At 42.3% G+C, this 26,092-nt stretch overlaps 1 protein-coding gene across 1 annotated transcript in view; it reads left to right on the top strand.

The window, feature by feature from the left end:
- cerkl (ceramide kinase-like) overlaps positions 1-26,092 on the top strand; it is a 302,767-nt gene that overhangs the window by 220,351 nt on the left and 56,324 nt on the right. The window contains exon 5 of the mRNA XM_041200251.1: positions 21,606-21,748. Within this exon, the coding sequence (XP_041056185.1) occupies positions 21,606-21,748 (143 nt within the window). The remainder of the gene's footprint in view (positions 1-21,605; positions 21,749-26,092) is intronic.

Raw genomic sequence — 26,092 nt, 5'->3', positions numbered from 1 at the left:
AACTACAAGCCAGTGGGTCTCACGTCAGTGGTAGGGAAACTATTAGAGAAAATACTGAAGGAGAGTATCTATCTCCACTTGGAGAGGCAAGGTTTGATCAGGGATAGTCAGCATGGCTTTGTCAGAGGGAGGTCATGCCTAACAAATTTGATTGAATTTTTTCAGGAGGCAACCAGGTGTGTAGATGAGGGTAGTGCAGTTGATGTAGTTTATATGGATTTCAGCAAAGCCTTTGACAAGGTCCCACATGGGAGACTTATAAAGAAGACAAATGCACATGGGATACAGAGTAATTTGATAAGGTGGATTCAAAGTTGGCTTAGTTGTAGGAGACAGAGGGTGATGACAGAAGGCTGCTTTAGTGACTGGAAGCCAGTGTCCCGTGGCATACCACAGGGATCTGTGCTGGATCCCTTATTAATCGTCATTTATATAAACGACATAGATGACTATGTGGGGATAGGATTAATAAGTTTGCGGATGACACAAAGATTGCCCAGGTGGTTAACAGTGAGGTTGAGTGTCTTGGGCTACAGGAAGATATAGACAGGATGGTCAAATGGGCAGATAAGTGGCAGATGGAATCTAACCCTGAAAAGTGTGAGATGATACACTTTGGGAGGAGAATTTGACAAGGAAGCATTTAATGAACGGCATGACATTAGGAAGTTCTGAGGAACAAAGGGACCTTGGTGTGTGTGTCCATAGATCTCTGAAGGCGGAGGGGCATGTTAATGGGGTGGAGAAAAAGGCATATGGGACACTTGCCATTATCAATCGAGGCATAGATTACAAAAGTAGGGAAGTCATGTTGGAGTTGTATAGAATCTTGGTGAGGCAACAGCTGGAGTACTGTGTGCAGTTCTGGTCGCCACATTATAGGAAGGATGTGATTGCACTGAGAGGGTAAGAGGAGATTCACCAGGATGTTGCCTGGGATGAAACATTTAAGTTATGAAGAGAGGTTGGATAGACTTGGGTTGTTTTCTTTGGAGCAGAGAAGACTGAGTGGCGACCTGATCAAGGTGTACAAGACTATGAGGGGCATGGACAGGGTGGATAGGGAGCAGCTGTTTCCCTTAATTGAAGAGTCAGTCACGAGGGGACACAAGTTGAAGGTGAGGGGCAGGACATTTAGGGGGCATGTGAGGAAAAACTCTTTTACCCAGAGGGTGGTGACAGTCTGGAATGCACTGCCTGGGAGGGGGGTGGAGGCAGGTTGCCTCACATCCTTTAAAAAGTACCTGGATGAGCACTTGGCACATCATAACATTCAAGGCTATGGGCCTAGTGCTGGTAAATGGGATTAGGTAGGTAGGTCAGGTGATTCTCATGTGTTGGTGCAGACTCGATGGATCGAAGGGCCTCTTCTGCACTGAGATTCTGTGACATAGATTATTGGAAAGAGGAGACATGTGACGGATGAAACTTAACACAGAGAAGTATGAAATGATTAACTTTGGTAGAAAGAAATTAGGAAAGGCAATATAACCTAAATGGTACAAATGAACGGCGGGGATTGCAGGTACAGAAGGTGTACATACACAAGTCATTGAAGGTGGCAGCACAAGTTGAGAAGACTATTAAAATGCATAAGGTTTTATAAATAAAGGTATAAGAGTACATAAGCAAAGAAGTTACGCTAAACTTTATAAAACCCTGGTTAGTCCCCAGCTTGAATATTGTCTGCAATTCCAGGCACCAAACATTTGGAACATGTCAAAGCCTTGGATGGGATGCAAGAGAAATTTACTAGAAAGTATCAGTGTTGACAGGCTTCAGTTATGTGGAGAGACTTGAGAAACTGGGGTTGTTGTCCTTAAAGTGGACCAAGTTAAGGGATATAGGTGTTCAAAATCTTAAACACTTTTTTATCAGATAAGAAGAAACAGTTTCTAATGGCAGAAGACTTAGTAAGCAGAGGACACAGATTTAAGGTAATTGGCAAAGAGACCAGAGGCAACATGAGGAAAAAAATTACACAGTGAGTTGTTATGGTATAGAATACATTGGGCGGAATCGTCCCAGATTTGCACTAAGTGCAGCAGTGGGCAGATAAAATGACGTTTCACCCACCAGCCGCAGTGGCGGCATTTCACGCCGTATCATCCCAAACCCACTGCACTAATTATGCATTCCCGGGAAATACGCTGTTTCCATGCCAGGCGGGGTCTCACTCTCCCACTATGCCATCACTTTGCCGCTTCAGCACATCGGGCACCATACTTTAAGTCCAGCTGTGCACACACATCTCAGTGCTTCCAGCCCACGACTGCTGCAAACAAGCCATGGCCCCGAAAGGCAATAAGACAGCTGCCCCCAGGTTCAATGATGCGTCCTGTGAGTGCCTTTTGGACTCAGTGGGGGTTCGCCATAATGTCCTCTACCCCAGCTCAGGCTGCAAGATGGGCAGCAAGATCATTAATCTGGCTTGGGAGGCGGTGGTCAGTGCCAATGCCCTTCAAAAGAGGACAGGCACCCTTTGCTGCAAGAGAATGAATGATTTCCTCTGGTCCGCCAGGGTAAGTCACTCTTCTCATCACTCTCAATTCAAACACTCACAAACCCATCACACGTCCACAGGATGTGGATGTCACTGCCAGTTCAAGGGACATCACCATTCAATCTATCACACACACCTTCATTGTCCTCATCCCGTCCATTGGACAACTCACCATCCACACATGCCAGGCATACTTATCATCTGGCCCGGCAGGTGTCCTGCTTACACTGTCTCCTTTATTCATGCAGGACAAGCTGGTACACAACAAGAGGGAGAGGTCGAAAACTGGTGCAGGAATGCCTGAAATCAAGGTCCTCATGGACTTTGAGAACAGAGAAATCCAGTTGGTTGGCAAAGATCTGAACCATTCCTGCGCTAAAGGTGAGGTTGGTGGTGCTTTACGATGTGAAGATCCAACAGTGCAAAATCCATCAGACAACCATGCTGTGAGTGATCTCAGGTCCTGCAATGCACTAATTATCTTGCTTCTGCAGGCACATCTGGGAAACTGCCGACAGAGTGCATGACCAAGAGCCTCCAATCAAACCCTGAAGAAACCTCTGAAGAGGAATCTGTAGGCACCCTCCTTGAAGTCCCGTCACAGTGCTCACCCACACCTTCTTCCTGCGCAGAGACACACAACTCAATGGGACCTAGCTTTCTGGTAGCCTTGGGATCACAATCTGGTGAGCACATCGCACTGTCTGATTTGCAGCAGGCGACGACAGGGACTCCCCAGGTGTCCTGCACATGGACGACTACTGGAGGCCAGAAATTTGCTGAATGTGAGTCAGATGACCAGCCTCTGGACTCATTCATGCCTCAGTTGCTGGAGTTGCAAAGGCTAGCTCGGGAACAACAGAAAGGGATGTCCGCTGCACTTCTCAGATTGAAGCTAGATGGAGGAGTCTGTCTGCCTTCAGGCTGAGGTGGTGGAGGTGATAGCGCCAGCATGCCAATGCACCAAGGTCAATATTGGAGGGTGGCAGCCGCCATGGAGACCATGGTCCAGGATGTCGCTCTTGCACTACTGCATGGGCTGAACTCCATCACTGGTGCCATATTTGGCCTCCAACATTGTGTACGCGAGAGGAATGCCAGGTAGCTCGATCTCACTCTAGCTACCCCTTCTCCTCAAGGAGTCAGCCCTTGGGCACTCATAGGGAGGAGGATCAGTAGGTGTACCCTCTGGGCCCATTCATCCAGGTTAGTTCGGAAGTGTCCAGGCAATCCAAATCCCCTCTTCCTGTGACCTCAACAGGTCTAGCTCCACAGGCCGAGGAGGGTGCCACTGGCACACAGCGGGACCCTGAAAGCAGGCTGGGGTCCTCCAGGTCTCAGCCCTCCAGAGCACGCCCACCAAGGTCATCACAGACAGAGTATAGCAGTCAGCAGGCTGCCTCCACCTCTGCTGTAGATGGCCAGGGAGCAACAAGACATAGAGGCAGGGTTAGGAACGTTAAGAAGATGTAACTCTTTTGTTAAAAACAATTAAACTAAATTAGCGAAATCAGGGACAAAGTAAAAAGCAGCCCCTTAAAAAGGGATATTGCAAAAGAAAAAGCATATCACAAAGGAACCTTACAACCATTAAATCAAATTGTGATCAAAGGGGTCAATAAAGCACCCCAGTCCTCGTGGTGCCCACCAAGCACGGAAGGCCTCGATGGTGCCGGCAGACAGCGTGTGCTCCCTCTCCAGGGACACCCGGCTGCGAACGTAGCTGTGGAAGAGTGGCAAACAGTTGGGTCGGAAGACCCCCTCGATCGCCCAGTGCCTGGACTTGTTAATGGCCATCTTGACCAGGCCCAGGAGAAGGTTCATGAGGAGGTCCTCCTCCGTCCCTGCCTCCCTTCTCACCGGGTGCCCGTAGATCAGGAAGGTGGGACTGAAGTGTAAAGAAAACAACAGTAAAAGGCTCTTCAAATAACTAAATAGGGAGTGCAGCCTATAACATCCTGTATATGCGTGGTCCACAGACTCCATAAGGCCGCAAAGGACGCAGGTGTAGTTGCATATGGGTGTTAATCACTTGTACTGCTCACTATTGTCAATAAACTCCCAAGAATGTCTCCCTGCCTATGGATTCTTGTTCGGATGAGCAGTGTTGAAGATATGAAACCTTTCTGCACAGGATAAAGGCAGGTGTCTCCCTGCAGCTTCTGTGGACCCTGGAAGACTGACTGAGTGAGAATGTTGGAGTCATGCACACTCCTTGGAAACCATGTGCAGACCTGCAGGTTGGTTTCTGGTGGTCGCACACTAGCTGCACATTCAGCGAATGGAGTCCCTTGTGGTTGACATAGTTGGCCACATGTTGCGATGGGGATTTGAGTGCCACACGAGTGCAGTCGATGGCACCATGCACCTGTGGGAAACGGGAGATCTGGGCAAAACCAATTGCTCTTGCACCCTGGTCCCAGGTGAAATGCACAAAGTTGTGTGCCCTTGCGAAGATGGCATTCATGACCTCATAGGTACATTTGTGAGTGGAGGCTTGTGAGATCCCACAGAGGTCACCTGTGGAGCCCTGAAAAGTGCCACTGGCATAGATATTGAGCGCTGTGGTCACTTTCACGGCCACTGGCAGTGGATGCCCCCCATGCACCTGTGACACCAAATCCTGCAATAGCTGGCAGATGTGACCGACCAGCCAGTTCTCTAGACATGGGCAGTCTTTGGCGACACTGGTTCTTGGTCACCTGCAGGAATAAAAGGCGGCGTCTATAGACCCTGGGTCTAACTAGGCCTCGACCAGTGATGACTTGCTGTGGCTCTTCGGTAGTGTGTGTAGGAGCCCCAGCCGCCCCTTCTTCCAGAGGGTGCCGCTCCTCCCTCTGAGCAGCTAGGAGCCTCAATTGCTCTCCTCCGTCATCTTCACTCTTTGTAAGCCACGAGGCATACAGCCAAGTCAGCAGGCTCCATGATCCAGATGTACTCCTCCTGCAGGATGAAAGAGAGAGACACGTGGGTTAGTAAGGGTGTACTAAGAACATGTCTTGGTTAAGTGTGAAGGCCCCTTAACACATCCCCGAGATTGCTGGCCACCACTTGGATGGCCAGAGATTGGCGCGCTGCATGGCTGCCTGTTATGACTGATGCAGTTGATAAAGCAGAGTTATTTAAAAGTCCCAGAGGGAAACTTAAAATTATTGATTATGACAGTTGTTTAAAGTGTTTGAGATGTGACTCCAAACTCAGGAATCAGGCCACTAGTTATCAAGGTTTTACCTTAAACTAATTGAAACATTTTATTAAATTAAACAGGTTAAAAATATATATACACATGGCTACAAATTACCACTATCATAACTTTTAACAAATTCCCAAACAAATCTCCATTTAGGCAACAGCAACCTATAGACTTAACCGTACTCCATGGGGGAGCATTTTCACCTTACAAATTCAAAATGAGGTTCCTTTCACTGTGGAGCCAGTAGGAGGCTTGCATTGCCTCTGCCTGCATGCCCGAAAACTGCTGAAGTTATACCTACCACCACTGATTGAATTCAAATTCTCATTGTCTCACCAGTCTCTTTTATATTAGTAATATAAACATATTGCTTGGTAGCTGTTAGAAAGGTGTCAATTTTCAATAGAATGCTCTATTCAAAAAATGCAAATGCACGCCATCTCTCTTACATATCAAAACTAGTACATATCAAAGCACCCAGACAAGCTGGATTTAATCCAATTAAGACAGACCCACAGACTAAATCTGTATTTTAAATGAAAAATATTTTCCAAAATATTATATACATTATTAGTTTCATGACATCCCTTTCCTTATCGAAAAATGAACCGTCATAATTCTAAAAGACAGCTTCATTTTAATAACCCATCTCACACTATCTCCTATACTTATTACACTATTACATTACCAGATGCACACATTAACATAACTATATGTATACAAGTCCTTGGTATCAACAAAAATCACTCCAGTTCAGTGTCCGAGTTTTTTTTTAAATGTCCCAATTTCCTTTAAGCTTCAAACTCTTGACAATGCACCTGTAAACAGATTTTCTCTTCCAGCAGCATGTATGATACATAGATTAAATCGTTGTAATAATGGACTCCATCTGAAAAGCCTTACACTTTTGTCACAAAATTTGTCCAAAAACTTCAGAAGATTATGGTCTGTATAAACGATTGTTTCTATTAAATTTTTCAACATATCTTTCAAAGTGCTGCAATGCTAACGCCAAACTCAAAGTCTCTTTTTCGATCGTGGAGTATCTTTTCTGTTGTACTTTCAGCTTCCATGAAAAACACCCTTTTGGCTTTTCAATTCCAGTGTCATCTTCTTGTAACAGTACAGCTCCAATGCCTATATTGCTTGTGTCAATGACCAACTTGAATTCCTTGGCATAATTGGGTTCTGCCAACAGTGGTGTCGTAGTTAATAGTTTTCAAACTATCGAATGAGCTCTGACATTCCAGTGTCCATTGAAAATTCTTGTTTTTTAATAGTTCAGTCAGTGGAGCAACCACTTGGCTAAAATTTGGTACAAATTGCCGCTAAAACCCACTCATGCCCAGAAATCTCAAAACCTCTCACTTTGTTGTAGGCACTGGGAAATCCACAATAGCCTTGACTTTCGCATCTGTCAGAGCCACCTTACCATGTCCAATGCTATGGCCAAGATATGTAACTTGTGCTTTTGCAAATTCACTTTTAGTCAAGCTCATCACCAAATTAGCTTCTTGTAGTCGAGTAAATAATTCTTCCAGATGCTGTAAATGCTCCTCCCACATCTGGCTGAAAACAATTAGATTATCAATATAAATCACACAATTGCTTAGACCTGCAATTACTTTGTCACTCTTTGAAATGTCGCAGGTCCATTCTTCATACCAATTAGCATGACTTTAAACTGATATAGTCCACTTGGTGTTACAAAAGCTGATATCTTCTTTGCCCTCTCTGACAATGGTACTTATCAATATCTTTTCAGCAAGCTAATCTTTGTGATAAATTTTGACTGTCCCACTTTCTCAGTGCAATCCTCTAACCATGGTATGGGTAATGAATCCACTTTTGTCACCACATTCACGTTTCAATAGTCCACACATGATCTTGGTGTTCCATCCGGTTTTGGTACCAGTACAACGGGCGAACTCCAGTTACTGCAGCTAGACTCAATGATATCATTTTGAAGCATGAAATCAATTTATTTTTGTACTTGCGATAACTTTGCTGGATTTAATCCAAAAGGTTGTTGCCTCACTGAAGATGATATTTCTGTACATATATCATATAATGCTAAATGTGTCTTTCCCAACTTATTTCCACAAATAGGTTTGCATGACTGCAATAGCTTTTCCAAATCACTTTGACACTTGCTTGGAAGGTAACTCAATACTGCATTTAAATTTTCAAGCACCCCCTCATTATCCAATTTGATGAGAGGAAGATCAATTTCAGAGTCTTGCGCTTCTACCTTTCTCATCATCCACCATCACTAACACCTCTTTTTGTTCTTCTTCCCTGTCAAAGTACTATTTAAGCATGTTTACAGACACACCCTCTGCTTTTTTCTTCCATCTGGAGTATTGATTAAATAATTTACTTCATTCAATTTCTTTTAAATCCTGTAAGGTCCACTAAATCTTGAATTTAAGGAATCTCCTAGTACTGGTAACAAAACTAATACTTTCTCTCAGAAACTTAACTGTGAATTTTAGCCTTCTTATCTGCTTTCACTTTCATCACTTGCTGTGATAGGAAATTTGACCCCTGATCTGATTGTATTTCCTTAGGTAAACCATATCTTGTAAAAAATTTAATTAACTCCTCCACAATCTTCTTATTTGTAATATTTCTTGAAGGTATCGCTTCAGTAGAAACATGGTCAACACATCCATTATTGTTAGTAAGTACTGATTTCCACTTTTAGTCTTAGGGAGGGGTCCTACACAATCAGTCATGACCCTGGTGAAAGGTTCTTCAAATGCTGGTATTGGAATTAAAGGCATAGGCTTAATCACTGCTTGTGCTTTTCCTATTACTTGAAATATATGACAGGTTCTACAGAATTTGACTACATCCCTATGCAATCCTGGCTAAAAAAACACCTCTGTATCTTTTCCTGTGTTTTCCTAATTCCTAAATATTCCCCCATTGAAATTTCATGTGCAATCCTCAGAATCTCATTTCCATAACCTAATGGGATAACAATCTGATGCACTTCCCTCCAGCTTTCATTTGCTGAGACGTAATCCGACCGCCATTTTCTCATTAATATATTCCCCCTAAGATAATGACATACGGGAATACATTTTGCTTCGGTTTCTGAATAAGCTTTCTGATATAACTGTTTTAACTGCAAATCATTTTTCTGTAACTCCACTAACCTCTTTGAGTTAAACACTTCAACTGAACTGTTCTGCATTCCTCCCTCCTGAACAATGTTATCAAATTTTCCAGGTATTTTTGTTTTTGTTCTAGATTTCCAGCATCCGCAGTGTTTTGCTTTTATCAAATACAGTGCCAGCTATTTGGATTTCAATACCTTCTTCTTGCCTTTGAGCTGCCTTCTTATCTTGTTTATTTTGTTCTTCCCAATGGGCTTTTGATCTTGTTATAACACAATCAGGAAACAATCCAGGATGTTCTTTCTGTAGCACTTCTGTTGAAAACACTTCTACAGGCTGCTCAACTACCATAGTAGTCACCCACATTTGTGATCCAGCTATAGCATAACCCAGAATAAATTGAACCCCTGCAGTGGGCAATTTTTCCATCACTCCAACTATAACTTCACCATCCTTCCATTTGCTCTTTAAATTTACCTTCTACAACAGAATAGATTTAGCATCTCCATGAACCCCACTTATTATTACCTTCTCCTGCAGCACTCCCTCTGAACAACAAATATCATTATTCCACAACATTAAGGATTGACTGGCCCTTGTGTCTCTTAATATTTTAACACCTTTATCTATTCCACTCTATACGCATGGAAAGACTTTCCCTTCACAAAGTCTTTAAACATTTCTGCAGCCTGCTTCTCAGAATTCTCTTGAGTAAACTGTGAACACATTCTCACTTCTTTACCTTTCACTGATTCTCCCTGTACACAAACCACTGGTTTCTCCTGTGTCTGAACTTCAGAACCCACAGTACTTTTACTTCCAGAGCTTTTCTGTACCCCAATAATTCCTGCAGATTTTTCCTGTAACCTCCAACACACTGACTTCGTGCCCCACTTTATTACAATGAAAACACCTCAATTTTCGAATGTCGTTTCTAACTTCAGCACCTTTCTTTTTGTTCTGAGAAAAAACCTCCTGGGAACTTCTCGCTACTTCTCTTCCCTGACTACCTGGCTTCCATTCACCTTCCCACTTTTTTATCCTTTTCCTATTTGAAAGGGTGATGGAAAAAAGGTTTAGCTCCATGAACTAACTCATAATCATCAGCTATCTCTGCTGCTTGTCTCATAGAATCAATCCCCCGTTCCTCCACATGAGTTCTCACTAGTGAAGGGATTGAATCTTTAAATTCTTCCAAAAGAATGACTCCCCTAAGAGTTGCATATGTTGTCTCTATTTTTAACACCCATCTCCACTGGTCAAAATTACTTTATTTTATTCTTTCAAACTCAATATAAGTTTGCCCAGGCTGTTGTCTCATATTCCTAAATTTCTGCCTGTATGCTTCAGGAAGCAACTCATATGCACTCAAAATAGCTTTTTTCACCACATCATAATTCACCGACATTTCTTCTGAAAGCGAATCATATACCAAAAGCCCCCTACCTAATAACTTAGACTACAATAATACCATCCAGTTTTCCTGTGGCCATTTCATCTGTTTAGCTAGCTTCTCAAATGAAATAAGGAATGCTTCAAGATCTGTTTCCTCAAACTTTTGAAGAGCTTGTATAAATTTAAACATATCCCCACTGGGTACTACTCTAGAGATAAATCCTTCCTCACCTACTGAAGTCTCTTTTCTAACTGCGAACATTTTCAGCTGGAATTCTCCTTCTCTCTCTCTTTCTCTTTCCTCCTTCTCCATCTTCGCAATTTCTAATTCCCTTTTAAAAGCCATTTCTCTGTCCTTTGCTTCTAATTCAAGCTTTTTCATTTGCAACTGAAATCTCACTACCTTCCGCTGTGACTCACTAGTGTCAGGTTTCAGTTCCAACTGTAGATGCTGTACTATACTTTTAACTATATCGGATTTCCAAGCTCCTCTAGGTAACCACAATTGTAACTCTCCGCCAACTCTGTTAACTTACTTTTGGTTATTCTCTCCAACCCAATGAGAGTTATCTCTTCTACTTCCAGATGAGTCTTAGCAATTGCCAAAGCCATCTTGCAGTCTCACCACTTCTAAAATACCTCACCAACTCCTGAATTCAAAGATCTTCTCATACTCGTGAGCTTTACGATTCACCAATTCCTAATCAATCGAGGAATTAGAAATATAATTTATCCCAGCACAGCCCCCAATTGTTATGACCAATGCAGTTGGTGAAGGGGAGTTATTTAAAAATCCCAGAGGGAAACTTTAAACAACTGTCATAACCAATAATTTTAAGTGTTATGTTTGAGATGCGACTCTAAACTCTGGAATTAGACCATTTGTTCTCAAGGTTTTACATTCAACTAATTTAAATATTTTATTAATTTAAACAGGTTAAAGTATATATATACATGGCTACAAAATACTACTATCATAACTTTTAACAAATTCCCAAACTAATCTCCATTGAGGCAACAGCAACTTAACCAAACTCCAGGTAAATCATTTTCACCTCACGAGTTCAAAATGAGGTTCCTTTCATTGTGGAGCCAGTAGAAGGCTTCCAGCTGCCTTTTGATCTTACATTGCCTCTGCCTGCATGCCCCAAAACTGCTGAAGTTATACCTACCACCGATGGAATTCAAATTCTCATTATCTCACCAGCCTCTTTGAACTCCACCTTTTAATAATGAAACCCCTTTCATAGTACCGATTTTATTACTTGGTAGCTGTTAGAAAGGTGTCAATTTTCACCCCACTTCTTAAATGCTTTATTCAAAAAATGCAAATGCACACTATCTCTCTTACATATCAAAACCAGTACATATCAAAACACCCAAACAAGCTGATTTTAATCTAATTAGGACCAAAACTCTATTCTAAAAGAAAGATATTTTCCAAAATATTACATACATTAATAGCTTCATGACACTGCCTAAAACCCCACCCAGCTCTGCCCACTCCACCCGACTGATTGGCGGCAGCTTTGTCCATTGGACTGCATGTTATGCTCTCAGCTCAGGTGCAGGCATTCTCCTAACCCGTGTTGCAAGGCTGCACTGTTAGCTTGAACCATGGGGGAGACTGGTCCAAATCAGGATGATGACATTGCAAGTGGCTGCGATTGCCTCCAGTGGCTGCTCCATGGCCGGCTTTAGCAAGGAGATTGTTCAACGTGTGCAGTCATCCAACTGTCCTGCAGTCCACTAAAATGCTCATTACTGTGCCGTCTGTGCCTGAGGGGTGAAAAGCTCTGGGCCACTTGCTGGCACTTTGATGCCTCTGCGCTGTTTCAGCAGGCAGAGAACTAGAGGCCCGACTCCAATCATATCAATGTGGCTGCGCCTGAACTGTCTCAGCTGCAGAGGAAAGGTCACTTTATACAAGATTCCCTTAATGCATGGACACTTCCCTCGCCCACTTCCCCCCACTTCACACGTACTTGTGTGCTACTTTCTACGGCAGGACAGCCCTTGCCCCCCCCCCCCCCCCCCCCCCCCCCCCCCCCCCCCCCCACCAAGTGACCTCAACCGCAGGGCAGCCCTTGCCCCCACCTCCCCCAATGCGCCTCAACCTTGAACCAACAGATGACCCTGGCAAGTGCTCCACAATGTTACTGTGTATTTACCTCCGTGCTCTCCTCAAAATACAGCCCGCCATTTATATGCTATTGTGAAACACATTGGCGTGCAATCTCACCGATGTGGGGCGGACGATCCAGTGGGGGTGACAGTTCCGGCAGGCTGGCCTTATAATGATATGCAGATGTATTATTGTGAGGTTCCCAACATCCGATGGCGGGAGACACAGGTGGAGTGGACAATTGCAAACTGTTCATGACGTGGTGAAACCAATTTTTGGCCTTCTCACCATATTGTCCACTCACGCCGCCGAATATGCCCGACACCAGTGGCCACAGAAAATCCTGGCTGTTGTCTAAAAAGGGTGGTAGAAGTAAATTCAATAATTACTTTCAACAGGGAATTGGATAAATACTTGAAGCAGAATGAATTGCAGGGAAGTGAGGCTAATTGGATAGCTCTTTCAAAGAACCAGCACAGCTACAATGGACGAAATGGGCTGCTTCATGATTCTATGGAATACACTTCTTTCTTTCTTTTGTTCTTCAAAAGTCTTCTTCAAGTCCTTTGTAGACCATCGTTTGGTTAACCGTCTCGATTGCACTTCCATAGGTGACATGCATTCTTGTTGATTCTCCCACATGCTTTAAGATGATTTTCTAAGTTAATGGCAATATATAAAATGCAAGCTGTTGTCGCAGTATGAGGGTTCAGTAATTATTTCAGAAGTTATATTCTATAACTAGAACAAGTACTGTGGAGCATCTTTTATTCAACGTAATAGAGGAGATTCTTCTATACACTAGTGGATAATAGAAATTGGCAGATAATCAGGAACCCTTCCACTTTTTATTACAGCTATTATACAATAATACATTGAGTTGAGAATACTCGAGGCATTTTTTATTGGACTGCAGAGGTGTGCACCATATACCACCAGTGATGACGAAAAATGTTAAACCTACAAAATTCAAACAGGAACAGCCAGTGAGTAAGAAATATAGACAAAATTAGAACTGTTATCTGGGCCTTAAGGGCTGGTTTGGAAGGATTCAGAAAGTATAGTTTCAGAGCTTTTAATTGGTCACCTGTGGAATGAAACTCAGCAAAGTGCAAACAGCAACCTGAATGTAATTAACTTGAGCTGCTGGAAGTTGACTTATGTTTGACTATGATGTGACGAGACTTTTCTCTTGCAAACTTCTTCACTGATAATCCGGAAAATGGATGAGTGGAATGTAGACGATGGAAGTTCCACTTTAATTGTAATTGTTCAGTTTAAAAAACTGCTCAAAGTTGTATTTGCTTCATGAGTGCACTTGTTTGGATGTGTAACCTGGCCACACGTGGTTAACCTACTTGGTGGTCACTTTATCACAACGTGTAAGCATCTGATACACAACTGCTGAATCAGTGGATTGGTAATAAAATGGACCTGACAATTCCTACCAAATTTTATCACAGTTGGGGGATGCTTGTGCATGTTTGCCTAAGATTATTTAACATTGATCTAAAGAGAGAAGAATAGAAAGAATCCCAGAGCGGTTAAGACTAGGATCTCTGTGAGATATTGAGAAATTGTTCAACATTCAGTTTAGGGTCAGCCAGAGCCCAAGCATTTGTACTTTGGGCCATCCTAATTTAAATACATCGAGCAACAAGGTCCTCTAATGATCTTATTGTTATGTGTAACCTGTTTATTTGAATGCGGTACCTTTAAATTTTTTGTTTACAGGGATAACTTGTGAGTGACTTGTGTGGTACCTTCCGAGTTGTTCTGCAGCGAAGCACAGGTGCAGCTTACAAACATCTTTTTGAACAACCTTGCTGATTAAAACTGTGGCCAGCCAACAAATGTGTGTGCATTATCATTACCCTACTCTTCTTCCTGGTTATTCTTCTTCCTGGTTATTCTTAGACTTCCAGTCACCTTGGTTCAGCTTTTCTCCCTCTTTTGATGCTAATGGTACTAATCTATTTCCACTTGCAGTATTTTTTTATTTGAAATGAATTTATGAACACTAAAAATAACCCTCAAACATGCTCAAGTTAACAAGCTTTTCCTGCCTTGATAGATCTGAATGGGTATTCAGTATGGTTCAAAATACACTGGGATGGTGGGCAAATTCACCCTCGAAACATCACAAGTAGCCTGCAAAAAAGAAAAGACAGGGCAAAAAATTCAAGAAATGTCTCCCCTGTACAATATTACCTTACATTATGGCTCAACCATGATCTGGGGCTGAACAAATGCTGCTGGAGGTATCTTGTTGAGAGTGAGAAAATAATGCCATCGTAATTGGAGGAGCAGTGGGTGTGGGAGACAGAACCTGTGAGGACCTGCTCCTCCAATCACAGATTCAGTTTTACCACACTGGCTGCTCCAGCTCCTCCAATCACAGGTTTCCTCTCCCCCAGACCACTGGGTGGGGGGGAAAGAGAGAGAGAGGGAGAGAGGGTGTGGGCAATAGGCAACATTTAACACTTACAGTTTATTTCTTTATGTGTATAATTTAAAAATATCTTATTTTTCTTTCTAAAACCCTCCTTCTGGGCCTCACTTTCAAATTTACAAACCACTGCTGGAACAACAATAACCAAACAAAAAAGAAAAGGAGTTAAATCCTGTCTAATGGCTTTCTTCCTCTTTTATATTTGTTCAATTAATTATTTTGTGAGTACAGTTCAAAGTAGAGAGATCTGGAGTCAATGGAAAAAAAATATTGAGAGCGAAATCAGCTTTTCTCTGTTCCCTTTAGATCTTTCTTTAAATGTTTCTCCAAAGAAGTGTCTGTCTGTACACAAGCCTTTTTGGCTGTCATTGTGTGTGTGTTTTCTTCTTTAAAAAAATGTTTTAACGCATAAAAAATTGGGAGTCCAGTCAATCCACAAGAGCTTGACCTTCCAAGCCTTGAATTTGCTTTAATAACATTCACGGAAGGAGGAGAGCAAGATGGGCAGGGGCGGTGGGAGTAGGGGTGGTGGTGAATGAAAGAAAACTGTTAAATTGTTGTTGGATCCTTAGCCTCCGGCCCAGTACCAAGTTTCTTGTTTCTTTAATGGGGACATAGACTCAGTTTGCAAACTACTGCTTCTAGAACAGTTTGGTTTCTAACTTAAATCTTTAGATCTAAGGAGCCAGTGAAAACAAAAAAAGTAGCGCCCAAAAATCAAAAATGTAGCCATCAAGAAAATCTTAAAAACAGTCCTGGAAAAAAATAATTTTGGCCCTGTTCATTCTGTTATCAAGCAGCTCAGTCGCACTGTGGTTGCAAGCTGTTGTTTTGTCTTGGGTTTGGTGTCAAGATGGGGTTTCTTTAGGGTTTGCCTGTCACCCTTAGAGTGCTATCATTGACTGTTATTCATAAAAACAATTCTCATTTATTCACACATCTATTAACATCACAGTACTCTACACAAGGTTGTACTTCTGTTTCCCACCAGATCTCAGTCTCTTAATCATGTGACATTGCACCATAGTTACATCAGTAGATACATCAGTGTCAAGTGCTTCTGATCTTAACCCTTTATGCCTCATCTACCCCCACGCCTTTATTCCAACTATATACATCCTCTGGCATCTCTCTCCAAAGTCGCAGACTTCATAGAGTTAGCCTCTGTGGCACCTTGACCAGTCTTCCTGACTTGATCCTGATTTCATTTCGAGGTTGAGGATGAACTGCAATCTCTCATTGTTCAACAGGATTGTCTTCCACCTGGGTGGTTGTAGAGTTTCTAATTGTTTCTGGCTCCTTGTCTTCATCTGGATTTAAATAGTATGCCCAAGGTTCTATTGGTTTCCTTTCCAATAATATCAAAGCTTTTTGTTTCTTCTGGTATTTCCCTGGTCCGTCTCAATTCTATAAGATCTCGGTGGTGGAGCTCTTTCTATTATTATGCCTTCTTTCTGTTGATCATGTATCCACACTCTATCCGCAGGCTGTAGCACTTTCAAGTCTCATGCCCTGGTCCTGAAGTTGGAATTACGAGCTTGACTGTCTCTTTGATGCTCCTCATGCTCCTTAACTTTCTCACAATCATCGGAGGAAATGTTAGGTTGTAATATTTGTTGTAGAGCTGGAAATTGTGTTCGCAGCCATCTTCCCATCATTTGATGGGAAGTTCTGATGTTGAGAACCTGTTTTTTAGCAGTGAGGTTCTGTGGTTAAGAAGGGCTAAGTTAATATCTATGTTTATTTTCATGAATTCTATGATTGTTTGAATTCCTCTTTCTGTTTCTCCTTTCAACTGAGGATATCTAGTCATATGCATGAAACCATATACCTGCATAAAGTTATGGAACGGCTCATTAACAAGCTGAGGACCGTTGTCTGACACCACACCGCCATATATCGCGAGGTTTCTTCTTAGTGTTGTAATGACTGCCTGTACTGTGATGCTATGCAGTCTGCTCACTTCAAACCATTTGGAGTAGTAGTCAATGACAATGATGAAAAATTGGACTTGGAACTCAAATAAATCCATTCCCAGGTGCTGCCATGGCCTCAAAGGAAAAGTGAAGGATGCAAGTGGTTCACTCTGCTGTTGACTATTCATGCATATGTAAGGCAATTTGTAATTAACTTTTCAATGGAGTGACTGATGCCTGGCCACCAGACTGACTGCTGGGCTCTTGTTCAGCATTTTGCTATTCCCAAGTGACCTCAATGGATTTTCTGGAAAATGTTGAGTCGAAGTGTTTTAGGGATGACTAGTCGGTTGTTAAAAACTAAGAAATCATGGATGATTGTGAAATGTTTTCCTTGTTTGAAGTATTGGTGAAGTACTGGGTTGTTAGAAGTGTAATCCAGCCATGCATGCTCTCAGTACTCCTTTATTTTGATGCACTGTTATCCTCCTCGTATGCTTGCTTAATTTCTTGCAGTCTCTTCTCAGTGGCTGGTAAGTGATTGGTAATGAGCGAAGTAAATGCTTCCACTTTCTCAATAAAATTTAAATCTTCCAGCTTGACTCTTTCCATTGATATTCTTGACAATGCATCTGCTATTGTCTGGTACTCAGTAAAAGAGCCTCAATCTAAAACATTGAATTCTAGGTGGAATTTTTGCAATTTCCTGTGGTCCATTTCAATTTTAAACCTTAATCCCATGACTTAATCAGAGAGCTTCTTGCAGATCCCTGTAGCTATTAATGCTTCTTTCTCAATGTTTGTATACCTCTTCCCTGTACCTGCAAGAAATCTTGAGGCATAATAAACTGGTCATCTTTGTCCATCTTTTTGAACTTGAAACAGCACTGCGCCCAAGCTTGTAGATGATGTGCCCGCTGCTAAAATTGTTGGTAGCTCTGGATCATAATGCGCTAGAATGTTTGGTTAAATTAGGAGATTTTTGATCTTGTCAAAAGCATTTTGCTGGTCCATGTTCCAGAACCATTTTTGATCTTTTCTCAACAGCTGGCTCATTGATTTCCACCAAGTTTGGTAGGAAATTACCTACTTGGTTGACCATCCCAAGGAATCTTGGTCATTCTCTGATGTTTTTAGGCTGGGGGAACTCTCTCATGACCTTGGTTTTTCTGTGGGTTGGCCTTAATTCCCGAGGTTTGTACTATGTGGCCTAAGAATTTTATCATAAACTTTGCAAATTCACAAAACCTACTTCGTGTAGGATTTTGAGGACTGCTCTCACTCGACGGTCATGTTCTTCCCTTGATGAACCAAGTATGACAATGTTGCACATATGGTGTATTACTTCCATGCCTTTCCCTGCATATCATTATAAGCCCAGCTCACCAGAATCTTCCCAGCACGCTGGATCATCCGTGCATGTGAGCATGATTACAAGCTGATGTATTTCACAACTGAACATAAGTTATTTGTCACTGGTGAGCTGCACTTCACTGGGGACTTTGAGGTTTGTTTGCCTACCTTGCTTCTGGCAGCATTTGCAGTCATCAGCGCCAGGTTTTGCAGACAACACCGCATTACCTTTAGGGTGGCTCACAGGCAGGTATCTACTTAACGAGACCACCTGTAAGGTGGAGGTGGCTTTTCAATGGCTACAGGGCTATGGCTTGCTGGGGGAAGGGGGATAAATGGTCTCAGGCAAGGCAAGAGGCTGCAGGGCTAGGACATTACTTGAGAAGGGGGTTATCCCAAGGGTTGTATGGGGACACATGTTGATCTGTGCAAGTGACCTCAAGAGGGTGAGGACTGAGGAGGCAGTCTTCAAAGGAGATGAAGCCAGATGGAGATGTGAGGGTGTGTGTGAGAGAGTGAGTGGTGATATCCCTTGAGCTGACAGTGAGTCAGATGCCAGTGAATGTGTGATGGGCTTGTGAATTTGTGAGTTTAGAGTGATAACATGGTTGTCTTACCCTGGCGGCATGGATGAGATCATTCATCCTCTTTCTGCACTGGATGGTGAACATCTTCTGTGCAGCATTGGCACTGACCACCACTGCCATCGCTTCCCAAGTCAAGTGGTGACATTGATGGGTGTCCTGTGGCCAGAGCGGGGTAGAGGACATTGCGGCAGGCTCCGACGGTATCCAGAAGGCATCCTGGGAATGTGTCACTGAATTGGGGTCATAGTGTTCTTGCCTTTTGGGTCCATGTCTTCTGTGCAGCAGTTGTGGGTTGGAAGCACTGAGAGATGTGTGTGTGGCCGCAGGTTAAATATAGCACCCTACATGAGGAAGCGGCAAGATAATGGTGTAGTGGGTGACTCAGAGGCCACCCATCAGCGAAACAGTGTGTTTCCTGGGAATGCATAATTAACGAGGCGGGATTGAGACAATATGGCGCACAAACCGGCCATTGCTGCCAGTGGGTAAAATGTTCTTTACCCTGCCCGCTACTACACTTCGTGCAAATCTGGGACAATTCTGCCCTATGTGCGGTTGAGGGACTATCCGCATTGTGAAGAGACATATAGGCTTGGCATCTGCCCTTAGGGTTATGTGATATTCTGTTTTCAGCTTTCTAAGCCTGAAAATAGGGATGGAAATTAATTTCTAAATACCTCACGGGACTGCTTGTCAGCAATTTTATCAACCTTGTCAGCTGCAAACTGCTCAGTACTGATTACTCCTTGTTCTTTATCACATACAAGGGTTCCACAATTTCTTTATCCTTGTATCTTAATCTTGCCAAGTGTTGGCCTATTACTTTTAGTGTAGTCCCTCCCTGACCTTGCAACTGGATGGAGGAAGGCTGTAATGTGATATTTTTAAGCTATTTTATTTTATTAGATAATACTGAAACACCCATGTCACTTTCTAGCTTGGATTCTGTGGGGTGACCACCAACGTCTAATTTAATACACCCTATTAGTTTCTTTTCATTAACTTGTCCTAAGAAGGTTATTTGTCTTTTGTGTGGCTTTTCCACTTCTTGGTTTCAATGTTATCTCTTTCTTCCTATGAGCTATAGGAACTTTGGATCTGCAGACAATTTTAAAATGTCCTAATTTCCTATAGTTGTGGCACTCAACTCTCCCTCATGGGCATTGTTCCTGCTTTTTGGAGGGTTTTCCTGCCACACCAAGAGCATCTCAAGATGGTGGTTGGTACACTGTTTTTCCAATTTTTGTGGGCTTTTGCTTCACTGCACTTTCTCTTTTTTTTGTCCAACATATTGAATGGCTTCATGTATTTTTTCCAAAGGACATCATTTTACCCATGGACAACCGCTCTGATTTGCTTCCTAAACTCAGTCTGTCCTGCCTTTGTGTGAGTTAAATCTTCTCTCATTTTCAAAAGATCCAATAGGGTTTCATGTAAGACCCCAAGCACTATATGTCATGTGTATTAATTCATCTCTGAATATCCCATGGTCACAATTCTCTTTGAGTCTGTACAGGTCATTTATAAATGAGTCCAAGGATTCACCTGGTTTTTGCCTCTTATTAAATTTTGCTCGCTCAGTGATCAAATTTTCAAACACTGAAATACGAATCGAATGCCTGGAGGATTTCATCATATGAGCTCAAAGCCTCATTGATGCCCTGTCTTGTAATAATATCATCTGCTTTGGTCCCTACCACATAAAGTACTGACCTGATCCTTCTGTTACTTCTTACGCAAACCTGAAGTTGTTCTGCATCTGGAGAATCTATTCCTACAATTGTCCCACTGTTGACCCTCTTGCGAGCCTTCAGCACTTCAGAATGGTTCCAGGAGTGGCAGTATAGACTCCATGTTTACCCTGAGCTCTAGATCTGTTGCTGCTTCAGTAGTTTGGCTTGTAGATTGTAATCTGTGATCACTGCTGGCTGGACTCCATGTCTGTCTGTCTGCTTGCACCTGCAGTGCTAATGATGCTTCATTCTCAGTTGAGTCTTCAGTCATTGTTTCTCCTTGTCTTTTTCCAAGTGTTTGTAGGTCTTTCAGGTCTGCAGTCTTCTCTTGGAGCTTTTCAGTGTCTTTACTCTTTGTACGCTGCCATCCCCGCTGCCACCATGTTTCATCTTGATTTAGAGGTCTTGATGGGGATTCTTTAGGGTTTACCTGTTATCCTAAGAATAGCATAGACTGTTATTCATACAAACCATTCTTGTTTATTTACAGGACTATGTACATCTCAGTACTCTACACAAGGTTGTACTTCTGCTTCCCACCAGATCTGTCTCTTGGTGATGTAAAATTGCATCATTTGTTACATCAGTAGTTACTTCAGTATCAGGTGCTCCTGATATTAATACTTTACTCTACAGCTGTGTTCTTCATAAGATCACTAGTCAGAAAGTACTGAAATTGGAATCACATGTAGTGGTGGGCCCATCCTGAGGAAGTTGAGACCAGCCACTGATCAGTAATGAAGGAGCTCTAATTGTTTCCGCCATATTTTCAGAGTTTCTGTTGTGTACTGGATGTTTTAAGCTCCGGTTCCTAATTTTCAACATTTTTATGCTAAAGTGGTACAAATTAGTTGAGCAAAAAAACAATAATATTAGCAAATCTAATTAACACATTTTATTGCTCATTTAAAACTAGAGATCTTACAACATAAACAGAAGTATGGTAATGTGCAAACAATTTTTAACATAAACATATGGAGTATTGCATTATATTCAAGTGTAGCTAAAGGTTTAATGAGAAATTTATATTATTACATCATTAAAACAAATCTCTGCAAGTATCAGAAAGAGAAGTGATACAGTCTAATTTAAGGTTGTATTAAATAGGCCATGTTTACTATCACTCCCCCAGTAAAGACGTGGTTATAGGCTTACTTATTCAAATTACATACACTGTTTCCTCTACTGTAATTTCTTATAATGTTCTGTTTGTTGCTCTACAGAGTAGTATGTGTGGGTGGTGATGGGACTGCAAGTGAAGTGGCCCATGGTTTACTCCTCCGAGCCCAGATTGATGCTGGGAGGGACATCGATTCCAACTTCACGCCTGTCAGAGCACCACTTCCTCTTGGCATAATACCAGCAGGTGGGCTTAGAAAATGCTGACTCATTTGGATCTGCATCTGTTCTTATTCTGTTTATCATCCTTTCATAATTTAAGTTAAACAATTAGCATTTTTATGTGTATATTTTAGATATGTATGTGTACCATATATGTATGTGTCTGAATATATGTTATATTTATATATGTATGTATATATACACACACAGGTAATTAAATCTAAAATAATTAAGTAGAAATTTTTCTTTTTACTGAAAGAGAAAGGTATGTCTCATGAACCTTTTTTTGTTTTATATTATCTTGCATGATAGAACCATAGAAATGTTATGGCACAGAAAGAGGACATTCAGCCCATCATGTCTGCGCTGGCCAAAAAAGAAAATTTTCTAATCCCACCTTCCAGCACCTGGTCTGTAGCCTTGCAGTTAAGCACTTCAGGTGAAGATCCAGGTATCTTTTAAATGGGTTGAGGGTTTCTGCCTCCACACTGAATCAGGCAGCAAATACCAGACACCCACCACCATCTCAGTGATCTTTAAATATCTGTCCAACGGACATTATAAATGACAGAAAATGTTGGTTTTAGATGTGCATCAAATGTTCAATGCAATAGGCAGATCATTACTGTGTATAAGTTTTACTTAGAAACTCAAGTTTAAACTAATTATCTAAGTTTAATATATAATTGGAAAGTACTACACATTAAATATTAAAGTACAGACCTGATCTGTAAATATGAACTCATTAAATATTACAATATGATTTTGCTCCAAAGCATATATTGGTTTTCTAAGGATAAACTGCTTTTCTCAAATCTATTAGACTAACCTCTTAATTAAATTACATAGTGACAAAATATTGTAATCATAATGGAATTCAATACGCTTAAGTCGCTTAAGTAGAGATATTTTCAGTAAAATATCCTTCCACCCTCCCTGCTGTCACACCTCCCCACAGCCTGTGGAAGCACCACCACCATAAAAAGTACTCAACTATAGGAAGTGTTCTGAGGACATTTGGCCCTTCTACAACAAAAATGTCTATGGCACAAAATGGATAGTTCTAAAGTAATTTTGGCAAATTATTATTAGCTGGGTCTGGAGTTTTTACTGTAATCTACACAGGCTAGATAACATAGAACAAAAAACAGTTAATGAAATATAATTTTCTCTTTCAGTAAATCTTTCTACTTAATTATTTTGTGTTTAAATACCTTGATTCAAAATGGTGGCTAAATTAACGTAAATATAAATTTGATAGTGGCAGTAGCCGAAAACCTGTCAATCCTGAATCACCTGAAATAATTCAATTTTCACTCCTAAGTATCTAATTTGACACTAACCAGAAAAGCTGATGGAATGGTAATTAATAAGATCTTGGGGGAAGAAAAAAAAACTTTAAGTGGACATAACTGACAATGATTTTGAAAATTTGCAACTGAATCTGGACAGAATGGAGGTGAAACAGCAAAAAGAATGGTGCCGCTCGCTTGCATGCTAGTCTGCTGCCTCCTTTCCCAACTCTAATGACTTTCCTGAGGATGGGTGTGGTGGTGGTGGGAGGGCGGGGGGGGGGGGGGGGGGGGGGGGAAGTGGCAGGAAAGTGAAGTTGCCCACCTTGTTAATTGGCCATGTTGAAGTCATTGGGGAGCTCGTTAAGAGCTTGCCTTCTGACTTCCCAAGGTTTTCATGGGGGCTGGTGGTTCTGAAGCTGACCAGTTAGCTGCAGCCTGGCGGGAACAAGGGTGGCACCTTCATTGAGAAAATCAGGCCCCTGATGTCAGCTCTCCTGACCCAAACTGATTCTTAATTGCAGCTCACACACCTGATTAAATCACAGCTGATAGATTCATCACTCTTAATATGGAGAGACTTTGTGCTATCGATAAGAACTTAACTGGAAGTAGTGGGGCCTATTCCAAGTTGCAGAAATCATGAAAGGACAATGTAGACGTATCACTGAGGTAATTGCATATTAAAGAGGTGAGAACAGCTGATGAAAGCTGCTTGAACTGTCAAAATAGTCAGTATGCTTATTACATTTTAAGCATGACCTTGTAATTTAATGCCTGTCGTAATGACAAATGGTTAATGCCATTTGCCCAATATAGACAGCTGTCCAAAATGTGTGAGGATGGTGTAAGTGGTTGGGACTGTAAATTAATTTCTTCGTTAGGTTTGATGTCAAAGTCATTGAAGTATAAGAATTGAATTTATTACATTCATCTCTTTAAAAAAATGCTGACTTGATCTCTAATATATCAAAAATCTCCATTTCAAGAAAGGTATACTTGTCAACCATAAGTTCATTTGCTTCATATTTATGGCAGTGATTGAATTGGGAAGTCATCAGAAAGTTGGTTGGAGAAATTAGTGACAGGATTTTTAGGTCCCATCGGGTGCAGGAACAAAGGCAGGCAGGCACTCAGTATAGCATCGCTGGCTAATGTGTCAGTTCACTGTTGCCATCCCTGCTACTGGCAAGTTTCATCAGGCTGGCGGAAGGCTGGTCCCAGAAACCTGCCCAACGTAGCAATAAGACCAATTTTAAGCTAGTTAATGAGCTCACCGAGAGCTCATAGAGGGCCACTTTGGGGCCTTGGTGGGGGTGCATGGGTTGCATTTTGGGTCAGGGTCAGACCAGTTGCATGGGAAGTGGCAACACAGTAGTGAGCCACATGGCTGCCCCCTGAAATTAGGTGGGCCATAAAAGGGAGCATGAGTAAGAGGGACACTTGGCCATTGGCACAAAGGTGCCATTGGGTGTGCACAAGTCGTGGGAAAAATGGTCGAAATGCACTTGGAAAGCACAGCGTGTCATGATCCTCCTGGCAGCAGAGGGGCATGGTGGGGGGTCAGGGTGGGGGCGGGGGGGGGGTGGGGGCGGTGTAGTAAGGCTTCCAGACGTTAATGAAAGTCTAGTTGAATGCAAGGAAGACAGTAGCTGGTAAAGGAAACTTGGTTTTCGAGTCTAGTGGTGATGAGGAGCAACAACCTCTGCAGGAGAAGCAGATCCCAAGGCATAAGGAGGGATGGGGGAAGGAAGGCAATGGAAGCTATACTCTCAGCATTTGATCTACTTCCAAAGACAGAGCTACCTATAGATGTTATAGCCAGTGCCGCAGGAGACTGTGACCCTCCTGGAAAATAGGCATAGAGATTTGTGCCATCATGGTGAAAGATTTCATATCTTACAACACTGCTCGCCATATCCTGCCATTAGCCATCAAAGCCACTGTGCCCTTGAACTTCCTTATCACTTCCGAGGATCCTTCCAAGGATCAGTTGTGGATCTTGGTGGTCTCTCAAATATGGCTACACTATTGCATCTCACAAGTTACTGATGCCTTTTTTTTGAGAGCTGGACGATACATTCAATTCTATTCAGATGTGGCCTCGCAGACACAGGGGACAATGAGTTTCACCTCCATTGCTGGATTTCGCCAGGTGCAGCGTACAATTGATTGCACCCATGTGACTATAAAAGAACCCAGTGACTGGACAATGAGATTCATCAGCAGGATGGGCTTCTGCTCCCTCAACATTCAACTGCTCTATGACCACAACTAAAGCTTCCTCTATGCGTGCGCTCACTATCCTGGTACGACTCCTTCATCCTCAGGCAGTCCAGGTATTATAGCTATTCATTCCATCCCCCTCAAACTATATGGATGAATTCTAGGGGACAAGGGTTATCTTTTGGAAAGATAACCACTCTCCCCTTTATGAATCCCTGAGATGGAGCCACAGAGGTGCTAGAACTGCAGCCGTCTGCTCATAAGGACCTCCATTGAGCACCTTTGCAGTGCCTGGACCAGTTGGATGGTGCCCTGCAGTATACTCCTGCAAGAGTCATGAACATTCTGCTGTGTAATCCATATATAACATGGCTATGCAGCGAGGTGTGGACCTTGAAGAGGGTCAGGCCGTGGAGGGACCTAGCTCATCAGAGGAAGAGGTGGAAAGGGACATGGAAGACAAGTGGTAAATGAGAGATGAAGAGCACAGTGGTGCCCTGGCTATATAGGAAGTTGGCTGAGGCTGATATAGGACTCAAAAGCCTTGGCAAGGTGCCAGCAATGTCAAGAATTATATGATCTAGTCACTTTCTAGCACAGCCCTCATAACCTGGGGGTCAGCGTGGGCTGCAACTCACTTTGAGTTGCCTGTGAGAACATTTGCGCTGAAGACACAGCCTGGAAGGATCCACTCTTACTGCCAATGAATGATGTACATCTGACCAGTGGTTTCATAACACCATGGACCCTTGCTTCTTTTCACCACCTTTTCCCTTTTTTCCTATCTTGTCGTGAAAGATTGGAAGCTCACACCTCTGATGTCATATGTCAATATTAACATAGTATTAAAA

Source organism: Carcharodon carcharias, chromosome 12, assembly GCF_017639515.1.
Source record: "Carcharodon carcharias isolate sCarCar2 chromosome 12, sCarCar2.pri, whole genome shotgun sequence".
NCBI lineage: Eukaryota > Metazoa > Chordata > Chondrichthyes > Lamniformes > Lamnidae > Carcharodon > Carcharodon carcharias.
This window is presented reverse-complemented; position numbering and strand designations above follow the sequence as displayed.